The sequence below is a fragment of the Aulostomus chinensis genome, chromosome 15, assembly GCF_037954235.1.
Source record: "Aulostomus chinensis isolate RoL2024-O1b breed Wild chromosome 15, RoL_Achi_v1.0, whole genome shotgun sequence".
Taxonomy (NCBI): domain Eukaryota; kingdom Metazoa; phylum Chordata; class Actinopteri; order Syngnathiformes; family Aulostomidae; genus Aulostomus; species Aulostomus chinensis.
The window spans coordinates 18,206,558-18,228,303 of NC_141334.1; the positions used below are offsets into that span (position 1 = coordinate 18,206,558).

The following is a 21,746-nucleotide window of genomic DNA, read 5'->3' on the forward strand; positions in this document are numbered from 1 at the left end:
GAATTTTTTTGGGAGCAAAATCAAAGCGAACTGAGTAGTCATACTGGCCAAGATGTCCATTGTGTACCTGCTGCTTTTTGCATTTGCCCTCAAAAGCTGAAATATCCCCCTTTTTCCAGATGTTGCTCTGTGTTCCTCCTCCATGATTCATCTCCAATGAACCAGAAATGTTGGACGCAGCTAATGAAGAAAAAATAAGCCAAAGTCGGCCATTGCATTTCCAGCCCCTGTCTTATGTAAAAAACACCAGACAGGAATATCCTGAGGTCAGAGTCACCTACTACAGACAATTATACCGACCCCCAGAAATCAACAAGTCTTTTTATTTGTTTGACCTTTGGGAACGTCATGAAGATTGTGAGCACAGGTTACAAAGGTGTGGCCACAAAAACTGCATGTTTGCAGCCATGAGTTACAAAGATGCAGCCGATCGATATCAATTCATACGTACATGATATTTATCAAGACATTTTCATCGAAGAACTCTTAATAAGTGGAAAACTATCACCTATATTAATAGTAATTCATTCATACATGATCCTTGGTTCTTGCTCTAACCTGAGCTATCACTACTGCTACTAGGAGCAAGCAGTTTTCAGAAAACCTCTTCTTAATTCTGAGAAACACTCCCACTAAGAACACCTTTAGCATCAGAGGGATGTTGCCAATCATCTTCTTAAGTAGTTTCACTCTAAGAAATTACAAACCCTAGACATGTGGCATCAGTATCGTTTGCCTGTGACTGACACTTCTCCTTGGAAGGAGGCCACATTTCTCAAAGTGTGATCCAATAATACCCACATACAAGCGCTTGTACACGTAAACCCTCGTTAAAGAAAACAGGATTACTGCACAATCAAGCCAAAACCCTTTTCATGTGAGAGCAGCAGAGGCTTTCAATAAGAGTCAGCAAGTTCAGACATGGGCCAGACTCAATCACTATAAGAGCTTCTTATTGATGGGGCTTCACAGAGCTGCAGCCTATGTGTGTGTGTGTGTGTGTGTGTGTGTGGGGAGGGGGGGTCAGTTCAGCCTTTCTAACAGAAAAACTGGGCCATCTCTGCTCTGAACATGCTAGATTACAGCATGTATTCAGAACAAAGTACAGTAAGCCTCATGTGGAGTTTAGACTCGGCCTCCTGGCACCGCTGCGACGCCTTCGCTCATTGAGTCACGTAGGGCTGGGCGATATGACTTCTAATCAATATCACAATTATTTCCAACTTTTGCCTCCATTATGATGAACAAAGGGTTATTTTATTCACCTTTCTCCACTGTCCTGATAGTTCTCTGACAAGCTCAAGCTCAACTCTTATGAGACAGGCTTTTTAAAAGTAACTTGTGAGGTCAGGCTTCAACACTCCACATTTGCAGTCCACACAGTGGATTTGCGATGATTGAAGCGTATTCAAATTCTATTATTTCAAAATGTAAAAGAACAATGGGAGCATCGGCTCAGAGGACACCATAGATATGACATTCTTGGCAGCCCGACTCATAACATCATGACACTCATAACATAAGAGAGAACACACATGAGTGTCACTGACCTTCTCTTATCATTTAAAGGTTGACAGTCGATAATTAGTCTTACCAGTATTTTTTTTCTTGACCAAGTGTTTACTTTAAACCCTCACGTGCTGCACATTCTTTCTACATGTAAAATGCATTCATGCCTCTTGAAGTGTGGGCTGAATCCCTCTAATGATCCTCTAAAAAAGAAAAAAGTTTGACAAACAATGATCTAAAATCGTGCTCTTAGAAGATAGCAAACTATGGGTTTGTACTAAATGAATACTCGTTATCATTTCTAAGATTTCCTTGTTTGTTCAGCTTTACTTAAAGCTTGTGATACATCACATCTGGCTTCAACACAGGGATTTTAGCACTTTACGTAAAACACCCAGTGACCACTTACACTTCGATATACTCACTTTACAGTACTTTATAATAGGGATTATGATGTATTATTAAAAAATTAGCATGAATTACATCTACGATCATTTCAATATGCTGGATCAGTGCAGAAGTGGATGGCAAATATGTAGTAATAATGTAATAAGTCATTACACAACATCTTACAGTGTGATGGTGATTGTTCCAGCTTCATGTATATGGTGCAACACTATGGAGCTGCGCTATGAGATCCTGACTCACTAACACAGGTGGCTGTGCTCAGGACGAAGGAAGAGGTGAAGGAAGGGGTAAAAAATACCTCTTGGCTAAACAACAACAACAACAAAAAAACAGGGGGGCCCTTGGGCGCAATGAGTGGACATCAAGAGCCACCGAGTCATGTGATACAATCATGACGCACCACATCAGTGAGCTCAGGATGTCTAAGGTTTATTTGTTTACATTCTACTGATTACTTTCCCGAATTCTGTTCACAATACTCGATAAATTTGACTCAGTTTGTCCACAGAATTCTCAGTATTCTCAGACACGCTATGATGTATTGAGAGGAAACAGATCCTACACAGCAACTTGTATTTCAGTTCTGTTTTAACATTTTCAATGAACACGTGGAATATCTCGATAGGTTTCGTATCATGATATATCACACTGTGTTCATGCCCTAATTTGTACGCACTGTGATTGGCTCTGGCTAACCTTCCACTAACTGAAATCAATAGAACTTTTCAGGAAGGGCAATAAACCAATATGAACAGAATACTTAACTATAATATCCTCTCTGATTGCACAGGGACCAGGAGAGGGTGATAATCAGGGGTCTAATTTACTACTTCATATTATTTGTGTCAGTGTTGAGGCGCAGCACAGACACAACGTTCAACGACTGTCCAACCCATTGGGTGAAATAAATAGTAGCCAATTACAGAACAAGAGCAAATCAATACAAGTACCGTGTTGTTACTGAGGACCCTCTGAAAACCCGAATTAAAAAAAAAAAAAAAAGGGCAACAATGAAGCCTTATACACTTCAAGGTTTGGAGCTTCACTTTGTTTGGTTTATAGTCTATTCTGAGTGTGTGTGGTGCAACATGAAACCTCTGTGGCTGCCGGAGTATCTATAGATCAGTGAGGCGGGTTACAGTCAGACTAAACTGTAAACAACTCCCATCCAGAGGACCCCAGCTGACCCAATACCGCACATCTAAACCGTCTGATTCATCCTCCTTAGACTTCTCAGCAGCTGCATGATGAATCCCCAATAAATCCACCAGGACCCGAAGCTTTGACTCTCACTGAGGAAACGAGGATGCAGGTGGCTGGAGTAGAGTTTATTGCAAGACATACTTTCCAGACGTCCAGAACAACAAGCCCCCACCCTCCGATCCCCCCACCCCCCACCCCTTGCTTCTAGACTTCAAAGCCAATCTGCAGGGAGAGAGGAAGCGCTCAGAAGCAACAGCCTTTTGTCCAAAAGAACATGTTTTGTTTAAGGGACAACACAGAGTTGCCATTTTGGCTTTAATCAAAACTGGTTCTTGAGTCAGCTTTGAGTGACACCCCTCCTTTTTGCCCACTTGGTTTGGTTCCCACTGAATGAGCAAACAGGAGATGGACAAGAAGGAGCGGGCGAATGTGTGGGAATGCCTCTACATCGTCGCCACGGCGGGCAGCTCTTAAACATGGCTTTAAATTAGGGGAAAAGAAAACACAAGCTAAAAAAAGGCAGTCCCCTAACTATACTCCTGCCTGCTAATTTGTCACCACTTGAAAAAGGGGGAAAAATAGCAACAGCTTTAAATCACACAACTTTAAAGTTCGGATGCACCAGCCAGAGTGTGTATGGTAGAACACTTAAACACAAGGGAGATTTAGGTCAATTCCATTACAGTTGCACATACATCTTAACCATTGTGGGTGGAATCTATGGATTTCTGGCTGCGCTCATATTAGAGGGAAGCAGAAATGGAGAGCAGTGAGTGTCTGGCTGGCTGGGATCGGACCAGTGACAGCTGGGGCTTGAAAGCCTTATATCCAAAGCCAGGGCTCACTGCCACTTGCTACATAGCAGCTCTGAACTAAGCCCACCCCCTCCTGTCCCTCTCTGAAAGATCACCATCCCGAACAAAACATTTAGCTCCTGCCAAATCATTCCCTCTAAGACCGTTCCCCTCTTTAAAGTCCAAGAGAGGAAAAGGTTGTGCAGAGAAGACAAGATGGTGAGATGGTTTATCAGTCTGTTGCCATGTCTGAAAGAGGTCACATAGCGGGGAGCTGAGAGAAATGCAACGGTACACACGGGAGGTGTGTGTGATATACCTTATCGAGCAGCGGCAGACAGCGGGGTACCCTGTGCTCCAGTTTGACAATGGTGATGAAGTCGCTCTCTTGTCGTTCATCCTCACTTGTGTTGCACAGAGACAGAGGGTGATACTGCGAAGAGGACGGGAAAAAAACAAAAAGAAGTTATTATCCATCAAAGGCCGACTGATGCCACAAATATAACCACTCATAAAGATGAAAAATCCAAATATCTGATTTCCGAGGAATACGGTTAAAGAAGTTTTGTACTGTGTATTGTGGCCCACAGACAGAGCACTTTACTTTGAAAATGTTGACAAGTCAAGACATTTGTTATATCTGAAAATTGTTCAAATATGTCAGGGTTTTCATGTTTTACAAAGACAGTAATGATATTATGAAAAACAAGGAAAAAGCGCAAAGCCAAGAAAGAACAACAGCATCTTGACAAAAATGAGGGATCCGACACACCAAAAGTAAAAAGTTTAAAAACTCAATGCTTCTTAAATAATTCAGGATATCTATTAATTTTGAAAAACAAATTGTGAAGGTTTACACCAAAATCCTGAGGTAACAAAGAGGATTTACCTCAGTACTGCACTTAAGTACATTTCTTGGTCTGCAATAATTTTCATATTTAAGTGTGAAGTCTGAAGTCAGCTGTCGATTTCATCGCTTTTAGAAACGAGACACCTGCAGTTTTTACAGCCGTTTTTTTAGCCTTCGTGGAGCTTCGTGGTTTTACAAGGACATTCATTCATCACAGTCAGACTGCACAGCTCTCTAAATGCATTGTGAAAACAATGAAATACATACTTGTACTCAAGTACTGAGGTTGCATTACTGGCAATACCTAGAAATGTTCTGATACCATTTCTGTCCTTCCCGATAATGATTCTGATACCTTAACTTGGTTTTGTCTTATAATGAGTATTGAAACGATACCACTGAGTAAAAAACTCTTGAGCTGCTCTGTCTAAATAATGTCATATAGCAGTCAATTCTTCCTAACTGCTCTAAAACCGTAGCAGGTAGTTTTGAGATAAGTGTGAGGTTTGCAAGGTCCCATTGCAAGGCTAATAAACGACCAGTGATGGACTTGCATACTCGCCAAAACCAACCCCATATTTTAGCCAGTATGAGTATCATTTCACATACTGGTATTAGACTCAGAACCACCTCGACCAAAATCAAGTGTATTGGTGGGGATGAGTTTCTTTAAGGTCCAGACTTTCTCACCATTAGAGAACAACAGATGCGCTTGGTAGAAGCTTCTGTGTGGAATGAAGGCGTATCCCTCTAACACCAGCTCACACCAAGAGGAAAGGCTTTGGCACCCTTGAAAATCAATTACATAGATGGCAATGTTCACTCCCACTCAGAGCCTTCAGGACTGGAAGACTGAGAGAGATAGTCTTTGCTCAGAACATTTGATCCCCTCTGAAAGGAAGGAAATTCATAGCTGCTGAAAGGCAGCATTTAAGAGCTCAAAGGATAGCTGGGGTGTTTGCAAGTCCCGGACATGCTGTCACGGGTACAAGGAATTGCACGGCAGTCTTAAAACACCCCTGTGCATCATTTATTTGTACACTAGACATCCATGAGGCACCCGTCCCGATCCAGAGCTCCTAGACTAGTCCTTGTTACCCTGGAGAACCCATACCCAAGTGGTCCCACCCTGCCCTGCCCTTAACGGGCCCTGTCTCCAGCCTGGCTCTGCTCCGGTGGGCCTCTTCATGTGGCTGTGGGCTGAGGTCATGGGGCTCCCCCTCATCTCACCCAGCGGAAATCCCTAAATTAAAAAGACCCAAGGGTGACATCAACAGCTGGCACCCCAGTCCAGGGGCATTGACGTAATCTGCTGCAAAGGGCTGGTGCATGTCTGTCATGGAGAGAGAGAGAGAGAGAGAGAGAGAGAGAGAGAGAGAGAGAGAGAGAGAGAGAGAGAGAGAGCGAGAGAGCGAGCGAGAGAGAGAGAGAGAGAGAGAGCAACGGAGGGAAGGAGACAGACAGCAGGCTATACAAAGAGGAGGAGGACAGTAGGGAGACTGGGGTGGAGTAGGGGGATGGCTGCCATGAACTGGTGTATCACTCATCATTAAAACGACACCTGTGAGTGTGGAATGATGAAACAGTGATGGTGAAGCCGGTTGAATGTAATGAGACGACATGATGACTTTTAGAAAAGTAGGACAATGTCTAATGGATTTAAATGTCCTAAAAAAAATGCCCCAAAAATCTCTGTCTTGATTAGTTTAAAGGTGGAACAAAGCAAACGCCCTTGAACAGGAACGCTGATGTTTCATGTCTGCTGATCAGTCTGGTACAGCAAGACACAAGGACAGCAGAGGCTCTGGCCTGGCCTGCATGCTGCACCACCAGCTGCCTCTACCAGTCCACATTTACTAGGCCCAAATTAGAGGCTTACAGTTGAACTTGGCCCTTAACAAAGTAAAGGAAAGAAAAAAATCCTTTAATGACACTACTTCACTGATTCCGTGACCTCTGCTTTTATTTGGTTTAGGTATTTAGGTTTTAGGGAAGACATGAATGAAAAGAAAGAATGAATTAACTGCAAGATAACACCAATTATTGGAATATTCAGGTGCTTCTGAGATCATTAGCTGTGAGACGTGTCGGTGCACGAGGTTGAGAAATCCTTCCTAATAAAGCAGATAATGATCCCAAAGCTGAAGGCAAACAGACTCAGAAGTAGTGGTTGGCTTCCTTTGGCTCTCGGAGGCTCTGAGGGCAACCACCTCGTTGGTCACAGTGTCTATGTTTTGTATGGTTGACAAGACTAAGCATTATCTTCTATTTTAGACATGCCCACACCACTTACAATCAGATGGCTGTGAACAATCTCCATGTGCCACCAGTGCTGCCACTTAAAAACGTGCTGCCGCCGGGCTAGAAATGGCAAGCAGGACAGACTGAAACGTCTTCATTTGGTTTTTGTGTGGCCTGAGAAAAAGGGGCCTGGGAAACCAAATCACTGAGTCTCTATTTCACAGGGACTAGAAACCACAGGGCACGCAAACAGTTCCCCACAGACTGTTAACAATGCTCACTCCTCCGTTCCGCCTCCTCCTCCTCATCTGTCTAGATCTGTTGCAAAACTGACGGGGACATGTCCCTCGGCTCCTTTGTAGCCACGATTAAAGGCATTCCTTTCCAGCTCAATCAAAGACTACCCCAAAAATATTCTGAGGCAAGACTCTTACTGCCTCAAAAACAAATACATAGACTGAAAACAGGGAAATTAAATAGTAGCTGTGGTGAGAAGTCAATAATGTTTTTTTTCCTGTTGCTTTGCCCCGCGGAGACTCTTTTTTCATTTGCCAATAATCTGCAAGAGAACTTTAGTTCATCTGCTGCCAGCAAGTGTCAGAGGGCAAAGCAGACAGAGTTTGCACCTCTCATCAACAATTAGCAGCTCCAGGAGTCGTGGGGTTCTGAGGAACTACTGGGTGAAACGCTGTCTGCATAATGATCGCAGTGAAACACACAGGAGGAACTGACAGAAAGACATTGGCCATGTGCGGGATTATTGTACGTAATACTGTATATTGGGATTGAGAGTCAGAGGGCTTCTTTACAGAGCGTTGCAGGATAGCTCCTCTATTTAGATAAGTGGTCATTGTTCCTTTGCATCCTTCATGCTGCAGTGTAAAACAGAGGGAATGTTTCCACCCTCGCAGCCACTCAGATTAAGCCTCTCATGAAACAGCAAATATGAACAGAGTCATTTTTGTTGTCCTCTGAAGGCATGGATCAAATTTTTAAACCTGGCAGAAACGTCTAGAGGCTCCTGATAATAAGGTCATGAGGTCAAATGATTCCTCACCATTTTATCTTCAGAAAAGCAGTGCGCGCACGTGTGTGTGTGTGTGTGTGTGCGTGTGTGTGCACGAGGGGGCCTGAGGTGACAAGATGGCTTTAGGCTCTAAAATCCACTCCAAGATCCACTACCGATACTTTTCTATAGAGGAAAGAACAAACGCCATGTTAACATGCATTATGATGAAGTAAAAGAACTGTGTACTTCATCCACCACTGCATATAATTATGAAAAATTGTATATCAATATAATAAGGTGCATAAATGTTAAATAATTTCCAAAAATGTTTCAAATGTCATGCACATATACACAGGCACGGCCACTTTTAGGTGGCTTTTGACTTGGAGGATAAAATATGCACTGCAAGGTTGAACAGCAGAGGTGCTCTGAGGTCTGCATGCTTAACCACATGCATGGATTTATTGGTACCTCAAAAACCCTCTAATCAATAAATCTGACATATCACTTAATGTTTGATTAGTGATAAGGAATTTTATCTGGTATCCTTTGTTTTAACTTCCTTGATCTCATCCTCATAATTTGTACTGTAAGCTTAAGAGCTGATCGGACCCCAGGGCCTTGACTTGGGTCCGAGAGTGAACCTGTGGTGCCTTTCATAATTCTTTCGTAATCATAAATTTGTAGTTAGAACACTTACTAATAGTAAAGCTGACACTCACGGTGCCAGCGTTGTCGTGAAGGTCACATTTGTGCAGGATGTTCCAATTGCTGGTATTGCTGGTAGTGCCCGACATTACTAGTGAGACTTTTTACGGGGGGGTCGGTCACAGATGTTCTGGGGGAGCTGACTTGACCTCATCTCATAGAGAACCTTGTACGTCCAGTAAAGCGTCCGGTGTAAGCCATCTCTGAGTCTCCACCCTGTTTCTTGTGTCTGACCAATTCTTTCAGCACACAAAATTCCTCTCCAAATAGTGATATTGAAAAGTCCCTTACTTTTTTAACATTCACACAGAAGTTGAGAAGGAGTATATTTTTTCCTCTTGAGCAAAAAATGCAGCTCTCCAGTTTAGGGATTCACTTCATACCAGCGCCGTCTCTAAACCCTGAGCTGACTGCACGACTTGATTATCACTGTCATGGCGGTACCACTTAGCCTACTTGCGGTTGTCTGGGATTGTCAACCCAGGTAACTTGTAGTTACCCTGGGAATGTTGAACTCCTGAAACCAGTAATCAGCAGCAAGTGCTGGCTTAGACACACACACACACACACACACACACACACACACACACACACACACACACACACACACACACACACATGCGCGCACGCACACACACAGTGATCAAGCTCTCACTCCTTTAATATCTCACGACCCTGCACTGAGCTGGTTTTAAGCTGCACAGTAAAGGGTGTTTAGCTGCGGGTCTGCTCTGTGGCCCACTCCTCTCTTTGTAAATGCAAATGAACAGGAGCCATTACTGCTTTGGTCCTGTCAAAATAAAAAGCGTGCCATCTTTCCACCGCTTTATTGACAGCGTCAGCCCCATATCCAGTAACGCTTACCGCAGTGAACGACTCAGGTGAAACGTGATCTCATAATGAGGCCCCAATAATTACCGCTAGCCCCAAATTTGCCCGGGCGCTTTCTTTAAGCAGAAGTGCTTCCCCCTGAATTCAGGCTGGGCAGACTGTCTCTGCTCTGTGAATGGAATGAGACCGAGAAGGAAGAGGAAGAGTTGAGGAGACAAGAGGGCAAATAATTATTTGTTACATTACTTGTATGCAGCAGAGAAGGTCAATTTGCTGGTTGCAAGATGGCACATATGCTTTGATCAAGGTCACATTCATGCACAACAAAAGCAACTGAAAATACTTAGTAGAGCTCAGCCGGAGAGTTTTAATGCTCCCTGTGAAAGCAGCTTTGCAGACCTACTTTGGTTTCTAATACATGAAGTCATGTTCTTAGCTGAACTGCCATGAGCACATATACTTATTCAGCAAACAATAGTCAAACAGAATTGGGTTTTAAATCCAAAGGGCCGGTGCCCCTGTAACACTGGACCCGACTGTGCCCCCCCCCGAATGTAGAGTCTAGAATAAAACTAAGGACAGGCTGAGAAGCCTCAGGATGACCTGGTGCATCAGCTGCCACTGGCTCAAGAGTATCACTAAATAATGAATTACTGTAATACTGTTAAGAAACAAATACTGATACTGAATGCGTATGTCTTATGTCTATGTAGCTTCTGACCTGCGCCCCTCGGACAAAACCACCAGCCCTCCATGTGTGGCTGGAATTGCCCCTACTGTATATTTGGCCTTGGATCACCCTGGAAGCTGCTCCAAGATGGAGCCCAGTGTCCTTTACACTATCTGCACAGGTTCTCTGCTGTCACTCTCCTACCACATGTCCACACACCTAAATGAACACCACCAACAACTGGGGCCACTCCGTCAGCCTCGGGCCAGCACCACGCTATACATTTCAAAGCTCTGAGTTCAACATAAACACAGCACTTCCCTGTCATAACAAGTCAGTGGCTTGGTAACCCGGCAGTTTGTTAGGATTGCAGTGATCCTTCTTCCCTGTAGACACGGGGGCCACATCCACACGTCCTCCAGGCTTCCTCCAGCCTTTCCCTGGGCCGGGGGATGACGCTACGGCTCGCTCAGGTTCCACAACATCAGTCAGAGAGAAAAGTCACACTTTTCACCTTGTCAGTCACTTAAGTTTGGAAACTTCAGGTCATCTATGTGGAACGAGATTACCACGAGGATGAGGAAGGGTGTTCACTAAAGAATTTTGGGAGGAAGAGTATGATGGATAACAAAACAGACAGGATGACATTTTCAAAAGCCTTTGGAAGACAGAATCTGATTTATATCAGTAATCTATCATTCCGCTAACTCACACTGGTGTATAACTCACAATGAGAGAAAGGCCTGACTGTGACTGGTTCGTTCATGGCTGGCTGCAAACATTGCTTCCTAGCGTGACAGCTAATAGCAACAGAGTTAAGACTTATTTGGTTGTACAGTATCATATATTATCGCTTGACAGAAATATTTTTAAGAGTGAACCAACAAAATGAGAATGTGAGCAGAAAGAGCAAGGCAGAAGTGAAAGAAACAGGATGAAGAGCTGCTCAGCTGGATGGCATACACACCCCTCTTATACCACACCAGCACCCCTGCCGTCCAGTGCCATTCATCAAAAATAGAGATAAATCCACCTTTCTCATCAGCATATATAATCAGGATTGAAGTGAGAGGTATTTGCCTGTCTTGCCACTCCTTGCAGCTCTGTGAGTGCAGCTTGTGTTTCATTAATCATGTGATCATTTCCCCAGCGTGTCAGATTGTGTCACATCTCTTTATCAGTGTTGGAGCCCCTGTCAGAGTTTGAACTTCACTCACAGTGCTGGCCAGCTCACTGAGGGTGACTGCCTTTACTGTGGCTAGTTGATGGTTGCATAAGGCGTGTTTAAAATAAGGAGTAGCCGCGGTTTCTGCCTCAACGGCAGCATGACGGGGATGTGAGAGGTGCGTCTACATTTGTTGGAGGGAGTTAAAGTGTATACCTGGGTGTCATGTTTATGAAAGAAAATCGGCAGCAGGACCTGGAGGTAGAAGATCGAACTGTGTATATTGAATGAACACACACATATTGTTTGGAATACCACGAAAACATACCAAACATATGGGTAAAAAATGATGATCCACCCAAGTCAGCAGGATCAGTCCTCCATGCTGATGTGAGCATGACAGCCTGGACCACCAGCTCATTCCTCGCAACACTAGAAAGGCTAAAAACCTACGTGACGACACTGGTGAGCTGAGGATCATTTAAAGGTTTGATGCTTTCGTTTTTTTCTGGAGGAACTGTCTCAGCTGTCAAAGCAACCGACCCTGTGCAGGACATTAATGTCACTCAGACACACCAGAAGGTTTCAGCGTGATCCTGTTACTGAGAGACAGGTGCCATTTTTTAAGCGCTTGCATATAAAATGCTGAAGAGTAGGAAGTTCTGTGTTTGTAACACTCCTACTGAGCCATTTTCTCTCTGGCTCTCAGCGTTCCAGCATGACTGTGTTTATAATTAACTTTAAACATGTTACTCTAAGAAATAAATGCGCTCATCCAATTGACTTCAAAGTTAGCACGTGTACTCCTGCGGAGCCACAGTGCAAGTTTGAGGTTGTTTAGAAGAGCTAGAAAATGACGCATAACACACACGCATATGCACACAAACACACACAGAGTTTTTGCAGAGATACATAATGCTTAGTATTTTTGCAGTTTATTGCACGTAGGTTAGGGTTCAGATCATAAATCATTTTTCTGAAATGCCCTCCAAGGTATCTCCATCCTCAAATGACTGACAAAAAAACACTTAACCTACTGACTTCCTCTGTCTACACAGATTCTTCTAACATCTGTCCCTGAGTATGCAAACACGGCAAAACATTCCATAATAACAACTGTTCACACTTATTTTTCATGGAAGAAATAAATCTGTTATAAAAAGAGAGAGGAAAGCAGATTACTTCATTAGAGTCTTCTATAATGTGGGGTTTTAAAATATTTTTAGGGGATTTCTACATTCAAAAGTGCAGTAAAAGAAAGCTCCCTTTCAGATGGGTATTTTTGCCATGCAGTTGTCATTACCTACTACTCTGTCATGGAAGATCTCTAATTTAATACAGGGGAGGATCCCATGGAAAAATGAAAAAACGGTGACATATTTCTCCTCAGAAGTCACTCTGCCACCATCTCTCCACTCCGTCCCAAAGGGGATCCTACAATCACCTTTGGCCAATGTTGGAGAAATGCCGTCACAAAGGCAAAAAGCAAGTAAACACAACAACTAAATGAAAAGCTTTTCCATGTTAGTCTGTACTCAAACACACACATTCAAACACACACACACACACACACACACAAATACACACAAGCTTCATCCTTAGCAACACCACCAATAAACAATTGCAATAAAAAAAAAAAATCATCTCCGATATGGCCGTCAACTGCTTGCAACACACCTTGTAATTGGCAGCATATTTGTTTTCTTTTTCACCGCTATATTTCACTTTGGCTCGGAGGAAGGCGCTGAAGCAGCCTGATTTATGATCAGGGAATGTGCTGAGAGCTTTTCAAGACAAACCAGCGCAGATGTTTCTATCCGATGTCAGTGAGACGCACACTGACATTTGCGGGTCAGGACGTCCACCTGAGAATATCAGCGAGAGGGGGGTGAGGGGATAAGTGAGGAGAGGAAGCCCAGCAGGCTGAACATCCTGTTGCAGTACCAGGGTGTACGTGTGATCTCTCCTTGTCTGTGAAGGTCCCCGCGTGCTCCGTCCCAGCTGGCTCCTGTCTCATTTTAATGGCCAAGCAGAGCATTGAGTGTACAGAAGTATGTATGTCCTATATAGGGAGGGGTGGAAGGGGGGTGGGGAGTGGGGGGGGGGTAAACGTCGCTGGCTGAGTTGTGGGCATGCAGCCAGGAGCATGGAGCTCCTCGTGGAATGCCATGGAAAAATGAGACAGAGGAATGCAGACTCCACTGAGCAGTGTAAACACGCTGAGCTGAGAGAATGCTGCCACGCCGCTTTGAAGTCGCTTCATCTCCCTATCACACACACACTCATACTCACACACACACATAGACACGACCTGTTGCTGTGTGATTAGCCGAGAAAGTATTATTAAACCAGTCAACAGTGAGTTGCTCTTAGCTTGAGGCAGTGACATCAATACAACCTCAAGAAAACAGCAGCATGTGTGCATTTTTGTACCAGCAAACTGTCCACCAGGGCACAACACACTCACTCTTATTTGTTACTCCAACAAATGCAGTGACTTTAGCAACATGTGAACAGAAATACACACGTGCGCGCGCGCGCACACACACACACACACACACACACACACACACACACACACACACAAACTCAGACAGAAGCTCACACCTGCTCTCCCTCAGCATGCACAATTCCAGGCTTCCGGCCTCACTGACAATAGTGAATTTCATGAGGTTACAATAGATTGTCCATCTCCCTCCCTCCCATCTAACACAACACACCCACCACCACCACTCCACTCCTAGTCCTGCTTCAAGATGGCCTTTCAACGTCTTTGTTAAGCGTGCGGTACAGTGATATCAGGCTAAGAATGTGTCCGCTGTAGACAGCAGACACGCAGGCACCGGAGCCTCTACCTCAGCGTCTGAGCCAGCAGGCTGAGGAATCCACTGAAGTGGGCAGGTAAACACTGATGCCCTTTGGAACACCACTTGCTCTTCATACTAGTGTGTTTGTGTGAGAGAGAGGGAGAGAGACTGAGGATGTGAGCTAGAGTCACTTAAAAAAAAAAAAAAAAAAAAACTTATTCAGTCTTTTTATGGCTTTAAAAATGCATGTATGTTAACATTAGAATATAATTACTAAATAAACAAAGATGATACTGGTGAACGTTTATCCAGTGTAACTGTATAAATTAAAAATCAACCCGTGGGACACTCTTTTAAGTGCCTATCGTTGCATTAACAGATTTGTCCCAGAAAACAGAGTTGGCTCTTTATTGATATGTTACACAGAATGTGTTAATACATACAGTTTCAAGTTTACAAGTTGGTGTTGTTTCAATAAAGAAATCAGAGGACAATCAGTTTACATCATTCTGAGTTGGAACTTCTTAAAAAAAAAAAAAAGAGCCAAAAATGGCCCTTGTCTTGTTTTGATTCATTACTCACAGAGAAAAACACTGCATCTGTGCCAGTGAAAGGCTTTTAATCTGTAGCTGCAGCAGCAGGAAATGTCTGTTTTGCACGAGCAGAAAATTAGTACAATATTGTTTTTTACAGCAGAATCCACACACACCACACACATGCAAATTGTACAACAGATTGTTGAAAGTGCAAACACTGACATGGTGCCTCCTGAGAGTGTGAAACATTTACCTACTTTGACTTAATTTCATTGCAAGTATTGGTCATCCAATTACATTTGTATGTGTAATAAGCATAAACAGAAGTGGAAGCTTTGCGGACTGAAGGGTCATCTTTATAAAGATGTCTTTACGTCTATACGTCTGCATAAATAGTCGACCTTGGAAACATTTATTCATAACTGATGTAAACCAGTAAGTACGTATCATGTTTACTTAATTGAAATCTTTAAGTATTTCATCATGCTGTGCATGGCTTTTTACAATACAGCAAATATGAATAATGAAATGTTATGAGTGTCCATTTTCTTCCTCATCCTGCTAAGGGACGTGGTGCATGGGGAGGGGGGCTGGAGTCTATCCCAGCAGCTTTCAGGCGACAGGCGGGGTTCACCCTGGACAGGTCACCTGTCCATCACAGGACCAACATAGAGACAGACAACCATTCACTCTCACAGTCACACCTACAGTCAATTTAGAGTATCAATCAGCCTCGTCCCCTCTTGATGTCTTTGGACTGTGGGAGTAAGCTGGAGTACCAGAGAGAACCCACACAGGAACAGGGAGAACATGGAGACTCTACACACAAAGATCCTGTGATGGAGCCGGTACTGGAACCTGGAACCTTCTTGCTGTGAGGGGACAGTGCTGACCACTGCACCACCGTGCCCCCCCATATCATACGTTTTTAGTTCCACAGGGAAAACACACGCACGCACACACACACGCACACACACACACGCACGCATGCACAAATGGCTCACTAGTGCCGCCTTTGCTGAGAAAGTAAAGAGAAGGTAGTATTGCAAAGGTACTAAAATACAATATGTAATATAATAATATTACTAAAACAGCTGTGGGTCATACACTGAAACTTCTCCTCTCCATGAAAATGTAATTCAACTGAGGGCAGAATGGAACCACCTGTCACTGTGAATACATGACACTGATCTTCTTCGGTCTAGATGAGGAGGAAAAAGTCTGCCAGCACACACGCATCATCGCTACCATCAAACACAACACACTCATTAACTCTCTACAGTGTTTATCCACAACATTTCCTTCTCCCACTTGTTAACAGTACTGTATGTATTGTGTTAATGGAAAGGTAAAGCTGAGCTGTAGCTGCTGGCTGCCACTGGAGGGCTTTCATTTTCACAGAGCTGTGCCACCTCAGAGGGAGTGTGTTGGAACATCAGCACACAGTCCGGTGAATGAACTCTGCAGCATTAACCTACTAGAGTTCTGTCTGGACGCAGCTGAGGGGAAAAAAAAAAAACTATTTGCTTTGAGAAACACATTCAAAAATACCCTCCCAAATCTCTGGAGAACAAAATGGCTTTGTGAAAATGACATTTATTTAGACATCAATCCTCATCAAAATATATTTGGTGCATAATTACAGAAGGCGAAGAATAAGATGCTGAGTGTAGGTCTGCCTCAGACAACAAAACAAAACGCTCCTACCACAATGCTGACAGTAGAGAACTTTCTTCTCTCTGCTGTCTGTCTGTATTCTGCAAGATGAAAGGTAAGGAGGCCGGAAAGGAGCCCAGCCTGTCATCACCACGCTGTCATATCATAGGAAAGCTTTTAAATTGGTACTTGCGCTGCCTGGCTAGGCAGGTCTGCTGGTGTATTCTGGTACTTGCTAGATAAATCTCTTCATCGGAGACAGTGGGGCAGTCACTACCGCAAGAAGTGCAACTCTATGGTGGCCCACGGTGACAGAGACCTGGGTCAGGAGGCTTGGCTAGTGAAACTCCGACAGCACTTCATCAACCTGCCTCCTTACCTGGAAGCTCGCTGAGTCTGCAGACAAAACACTTCTGTTTTCCTGCACATTCTTGGTACAGCCTCTGAAGTCAATCAGGCAAAGTCAGACGGTGCTAGAGTTGTACGTGCATTTTTTTCTTTTTACTATCATTGGCTGGGATTCACTGTAAACACAAAGTCTGAATGCGCAGAGTAGCAGAGAAGAGAAGGTATGTTCCCGACAGAACGTGTGCCTTTCTAGCTTTGCTACTGACTCTTGCATGTTGCCAAATGACTAAACCAGTGTGAGGGCAGTTCTAGGGAGTTCCGTAAGTAATTTCCTGCTGGAATATTTATTTCAATCACAACTCTTCACTAAGTTCTCTCCTGAGTCTTTTCTTCTGGATCCCATTAAAAATGTAATGCGTGCGGTGCAGTGATATCAGGCTAATATCAGTGCTGAACTGCATCTGCAAACTTCAGAGCTTCGCCATCCTTCTACTCTTGTCCAGCTTTCCTCTTTCCTCTCCACACAAGAGTGCCTTGTAATACCAGGAAAGCCCACTTCACCACACGTGAGGTAGGCAGGCTTTGTTTGGTCTTGATTTACCAAGAAAATTATAACTGCTTTTCATGTTGCCACAGCACACAGGGAAACCATTGTGGATGTAGTGGCACAAATATAAAGGACATTCCAAGTTAGATAGTTTTGCCTCTCCGCTGCTTCTTACTGGTGGGGAACATCAGCTTGGTTTTAGGAGTATTCCAAAACTGTCTTCTCCCCCCCCCCCCCCCCCCCAAAAAAGGTCCAAATTAAAAGTCTCAAAACATATTCAGGGTTGCTCTTTTTGAATGCTGTTTTGAATTAAAATCACATCTGAATTCTCTTGTATCATGTGACATACTTTGTACTTGGGGGGGTCTATGCAGAGCTATTCTATCAATAATCCATTTGTTTGACCCGTACGTCCTAGCTCATGTATGAGGGAAACGACGGCTGGGTCCAGTATCTTTTTTCAAGTCTAACATTCATGAATGGCATTCCTGAGTAATACAAAAGAATTCAGATTTCCACAGTGCCATTCTGCGGTTAGAGCCTCTGGGCAGGTCCCAGAGTCTGCCACACAAACAGGACCCCACTGACAGAGACAATGTCCATTCAGTGAGGCATCTTCACAATAAAGACCTTGCTTGCCCTGCAACCTGATCCAGTATCCTTCCACAGTCACTCAGCAGTCTAACATTAGACCTTTACACTTCCTCTGCTGGGTCTCCTTCCTCCGGCCCTCAGGGTGTCAGGACTACGGGTATCTACAAGTCTCACTGTGAGGGTGTGTGTGTGTGTGTGTGAGCAGTGGACACAAAAGAGGGGTGACCTCATATGACATGAAAGGAGGCTCAAGAATCCTGTCTCAACTGGAGTCAACTAGAGGGTCCACAACGCTGACAGTCCTGCATATTGGATGTCACCTGAGTCAAGCTAGTCAGCCGCGCTGCCCACGGCAAAAAAAACAAAACTAAACTAAACTAAACATTTTTTTCTGTCTTCTTCTTGTTCTGAATATCAAATTAGTGTCGATTGGTACTAATTGAAGACTACAGAGAAGACACTGTACTTAACAGGAGGCAGGTGACAACAACAATGTGGCAATAACTTTTCATCACCCTTTCCTGCAGCTGTGGGTGGGTCAGGGGGTTGGTTTGTGGTATTTACTGCCAAGTGAGGGGAGGAACTGAAGGTGGAACCAGAATTTCCTGATCCATTTTTACGTCTGAGCCTTTGTAGGCAAGCCAACATATCTCCTCAGTCAGCTGCACACGCACACACACCTCCACCAAGCAGAAAGAGGAAAAAGGTGTGAGTGAGCTGTATCTGAGGTTGAGAGAATACATAGAGACGCTGGTGGTAAATGAGAAGAGAAGGAAGATGAATAATAAGAAGGAAGCGCACTACTTCTGAAAAGATAAAAGCTATGTATTAAATCATATTCAGGCTCCACCCCAACCAGCCGGGACCCCAAAATTTGCCTCAAAAAATCAAAACAATAAACGGATACAAAAACACACAGTGTGCACTTCAATTATCTGAAATAAATTAAAAATCACGTCTTCAATGTCAGCATTAATCAGTGTAAACTAGCTGGCTGGTGTGAAAACAGGTGGATATGATGGAAATTCATCAACTGTCATGGCGAAGGGAAATGAAACCTGCATCATTAAATCTGAGAAATGACATCATTGTGCCTTCACGCTTATCACTTCCTTTCACCGACGCCGGCATGTTTTTCTGATAGTTGACCCCTGCAGGACAAAGATGTGTGTCTCTGTTGTGAAGAAAGAAAAAAACAAGGAGAAATGTGATTTATTCAAGCATGTTCATCTTTTCATCGGACTCAGAGATAATAAAAACCTGTGTAGACCTACTCTCTTTTTTCACACACAGAAATTGTATGAAAAATTGAAATTAAAACAGAAATTGAATTTCAAAAGAGTCTGGAGAGGGTTTTTTTTGTTTTTTTGGTGGGGATCATTTCAGTGTCTGGGGCTGCACGGTGGTGCAGTGGTCCGCACTGTCGCCTCACAGCAAGAAGGTTCCAGGTTCGAGCCCCGGCTCCAGCACAGGATCTTTCTGTGTGAGTCTCCATGTTCTCCCTGTTCCTGTGTGGGTTCTCTCTGGTACTCCAGCTTCCTCCCACAGTCCAAAGACATCAAGAGGGGACGAGGCTGATTGATACTCTAAATTGACCGTAGGTGTGACTGTGAGAGTGAATGGTTGTCTGTCTCTATTTGTTGGTCCTGTGATGGACTGGTGACCTGTCCAGGGTGAACCCCGCCTCTCATCCGTTGACTCTGGGATAGGCTCCAGCCCCCCCGCGACCCTTAATGTAGGAATAAGCGGAAGACAATGGATGGATGGATGGATGGATTTCAGTGTCTGTTTCTCTGGTCAGATTCTGATGAAGGTGCATCAGCCATTGGCCAATACACAGCAGCACCACCAACTCATTATATGCTCAACAATGTCATTTGACATCCATATTAATGCTGACACCATTTGCATCACTGTTAACCATTTTAATTATGTGCTGTTTTCTCATTTAAACACATATTGTTAGAATTCAGTTCTCCCTGGTTTTTCTACTGTGGGCTACAAATGGAACCGTAGACCGCAGTAATAAATACCCACATGAAGTTCAACTCCTGGCAGGGAAATGATAAAGACTGCGGCAAAGCACAGCCTTTCCTTAGTTGGGTCCATTCAAACTGTACTGCTATGTGGGTGGGCCACAAATCCGAACCAGCTTTAATGGGCCTGTTTCTTACAGGAATAAGTGCTGTGTGGCGAAGACCAGCTGCCAAACTGCATCAGGCTCCAGCTCTTCCCCTGATAAACCACATCACAGCTCAACCAGCAGCAACTCTGACCTCTTAGACCACTCATCACATCCCAGTAGTCACGTCCCCCTCCTCTCCCATTCACACCTGCGTATCATTGCAGCATGATGGCGAAATAACAGAGTTGGAGAGAGTGTGTGTGTGTGTGTGTGTGTGTGTGTGTGCGCGTGTGTGTGTGCCCGCGCGCGCAATGCATCAACGCTGGCCACTCAAACAAGCTTTTGTGGGTGTTACACAAATGTTAAACATCTGTCCAGTGCTGAAAGGTAACAATAAAGGAAAAAATGCAAATCTAATCCATCATTTTTTTCTTCGCTGTGGCATTTCATTATCATTGCTTCATTCAAAGCACACGTTCCTCTGAGAAATTACAACTCTGAGGATCTTAAAAATAAAAATAATACCATTGACACAAGCAAATAAAAATTTTACCAAGCTGCAGCAAATGCACTCAAACAGATAACTGCAAGAAGGACCAGAAATCTTGTTGTGAAACAACACACTAAAATGTTTTAAATGGCAAGTAGAAGATGAACACAAATGTTGGATAACTCGACAGGAGTCAACTAGAACTGCCAAGTCTCAATAAAAACAAGCATTAACAGAAGTAAACACTCATTTTAACCATTGGCTATCTAGCTAGTTAGCAAGAGTAGTTAGCTAGCTACTACTTTGGAGTTTGCAACTTTCCCCGCGTCCATGTGATTCACGAGTGCACTAAAGGTTCTCACAGCAGCCAACCAGAATATTTTTGTCTTTTATCTTGACGAGGGAAAATAATGGCCATATTTCCAGGACATCATAGGGTTAATTTTTTTGGTTGTAGTTTCTTGCTGTCCATTCACATCTCCAGACTTCAAACAAGCCCATCAACATTAACGTTACATTAAAAGTTAATTAATTTGCTCGTTACTGCCAAAGACATTGGATCTACATTACTATACTTCTACTACTATTTTCAATGTAAGTTATTGTTATATTATATTCTTAAAAGATCGCCAGGTTAAAAACCACCTTACTAAATGTTCCTAAAACTGATTATCCACAGCGCACACATGCACACGCACGCACACACACACACACACACACACACACACACACACACACACACACACACACACACACACACACACACAAACAAACAAGCACACTGCCATGGAGAGCGATCATTTTAATCCAGTGCTTGTTTTGAGCGCTACCCTGGGTTTAGTCAAATTTGACTTATCTGTATGAAGGTGTGACCGGTGGAATCAAAAAGAGCTCAGTAATTACAGAGGAATTAAATCTGTCTAATACCTTTAAAACATGAGCTAAGTGGTATTCAGTGCAGTCCCATAGCCTCGCTTGAACACTCGCAGATGCGTGTGAGTCAAACTGATGTTTATTCATGTTGACGCGCTTCCAGCCTATTATCACGGCAATATTGAAAGAAGCTGAAGTGAGTCATCCTGATAGCACAGACTAGAGCGCTCTTCAAGCTTTGACAGTATCTCTATGAAGGTAAGTGGTTATCTCTGCTCTCTGTGTGATTCTTGGCACACTAACACACACGAGAAACACTTCTCACAGAGGTGCCAGCTAAAAACACCTCCCTGAAACGAAGACAACAGTGAAATACCTTTAA

At 43.7% G+C, this 21,746-nt stretch overlaps 1 protein-coding gene across 2 annotated transcripts in view; it reads right to left on the reverse strand.

Annotated features, from left to right (window-relative positions):
- rnf43 (ring finger protein 43) overlaps positions 1 to 21,746 on the reverse strand; it is an 85,368-nt gene that overhangs the window by 27,589 nt on the left and 36,033 nt on the right. For both annotated transcript variants that reach the window (XM_086226126.1, XM_086226125.1), the window contains exon 2: positions 4,234 to 4,347. In XM_086226126.1, the coding sequence (XP_086082252.1) occupies positions 4,234 to 4,347 (114 nt within the window). The remainder of the gene's footprint in view (positions 1 to 4,233; positions 4,348 to 21,746) is intronic.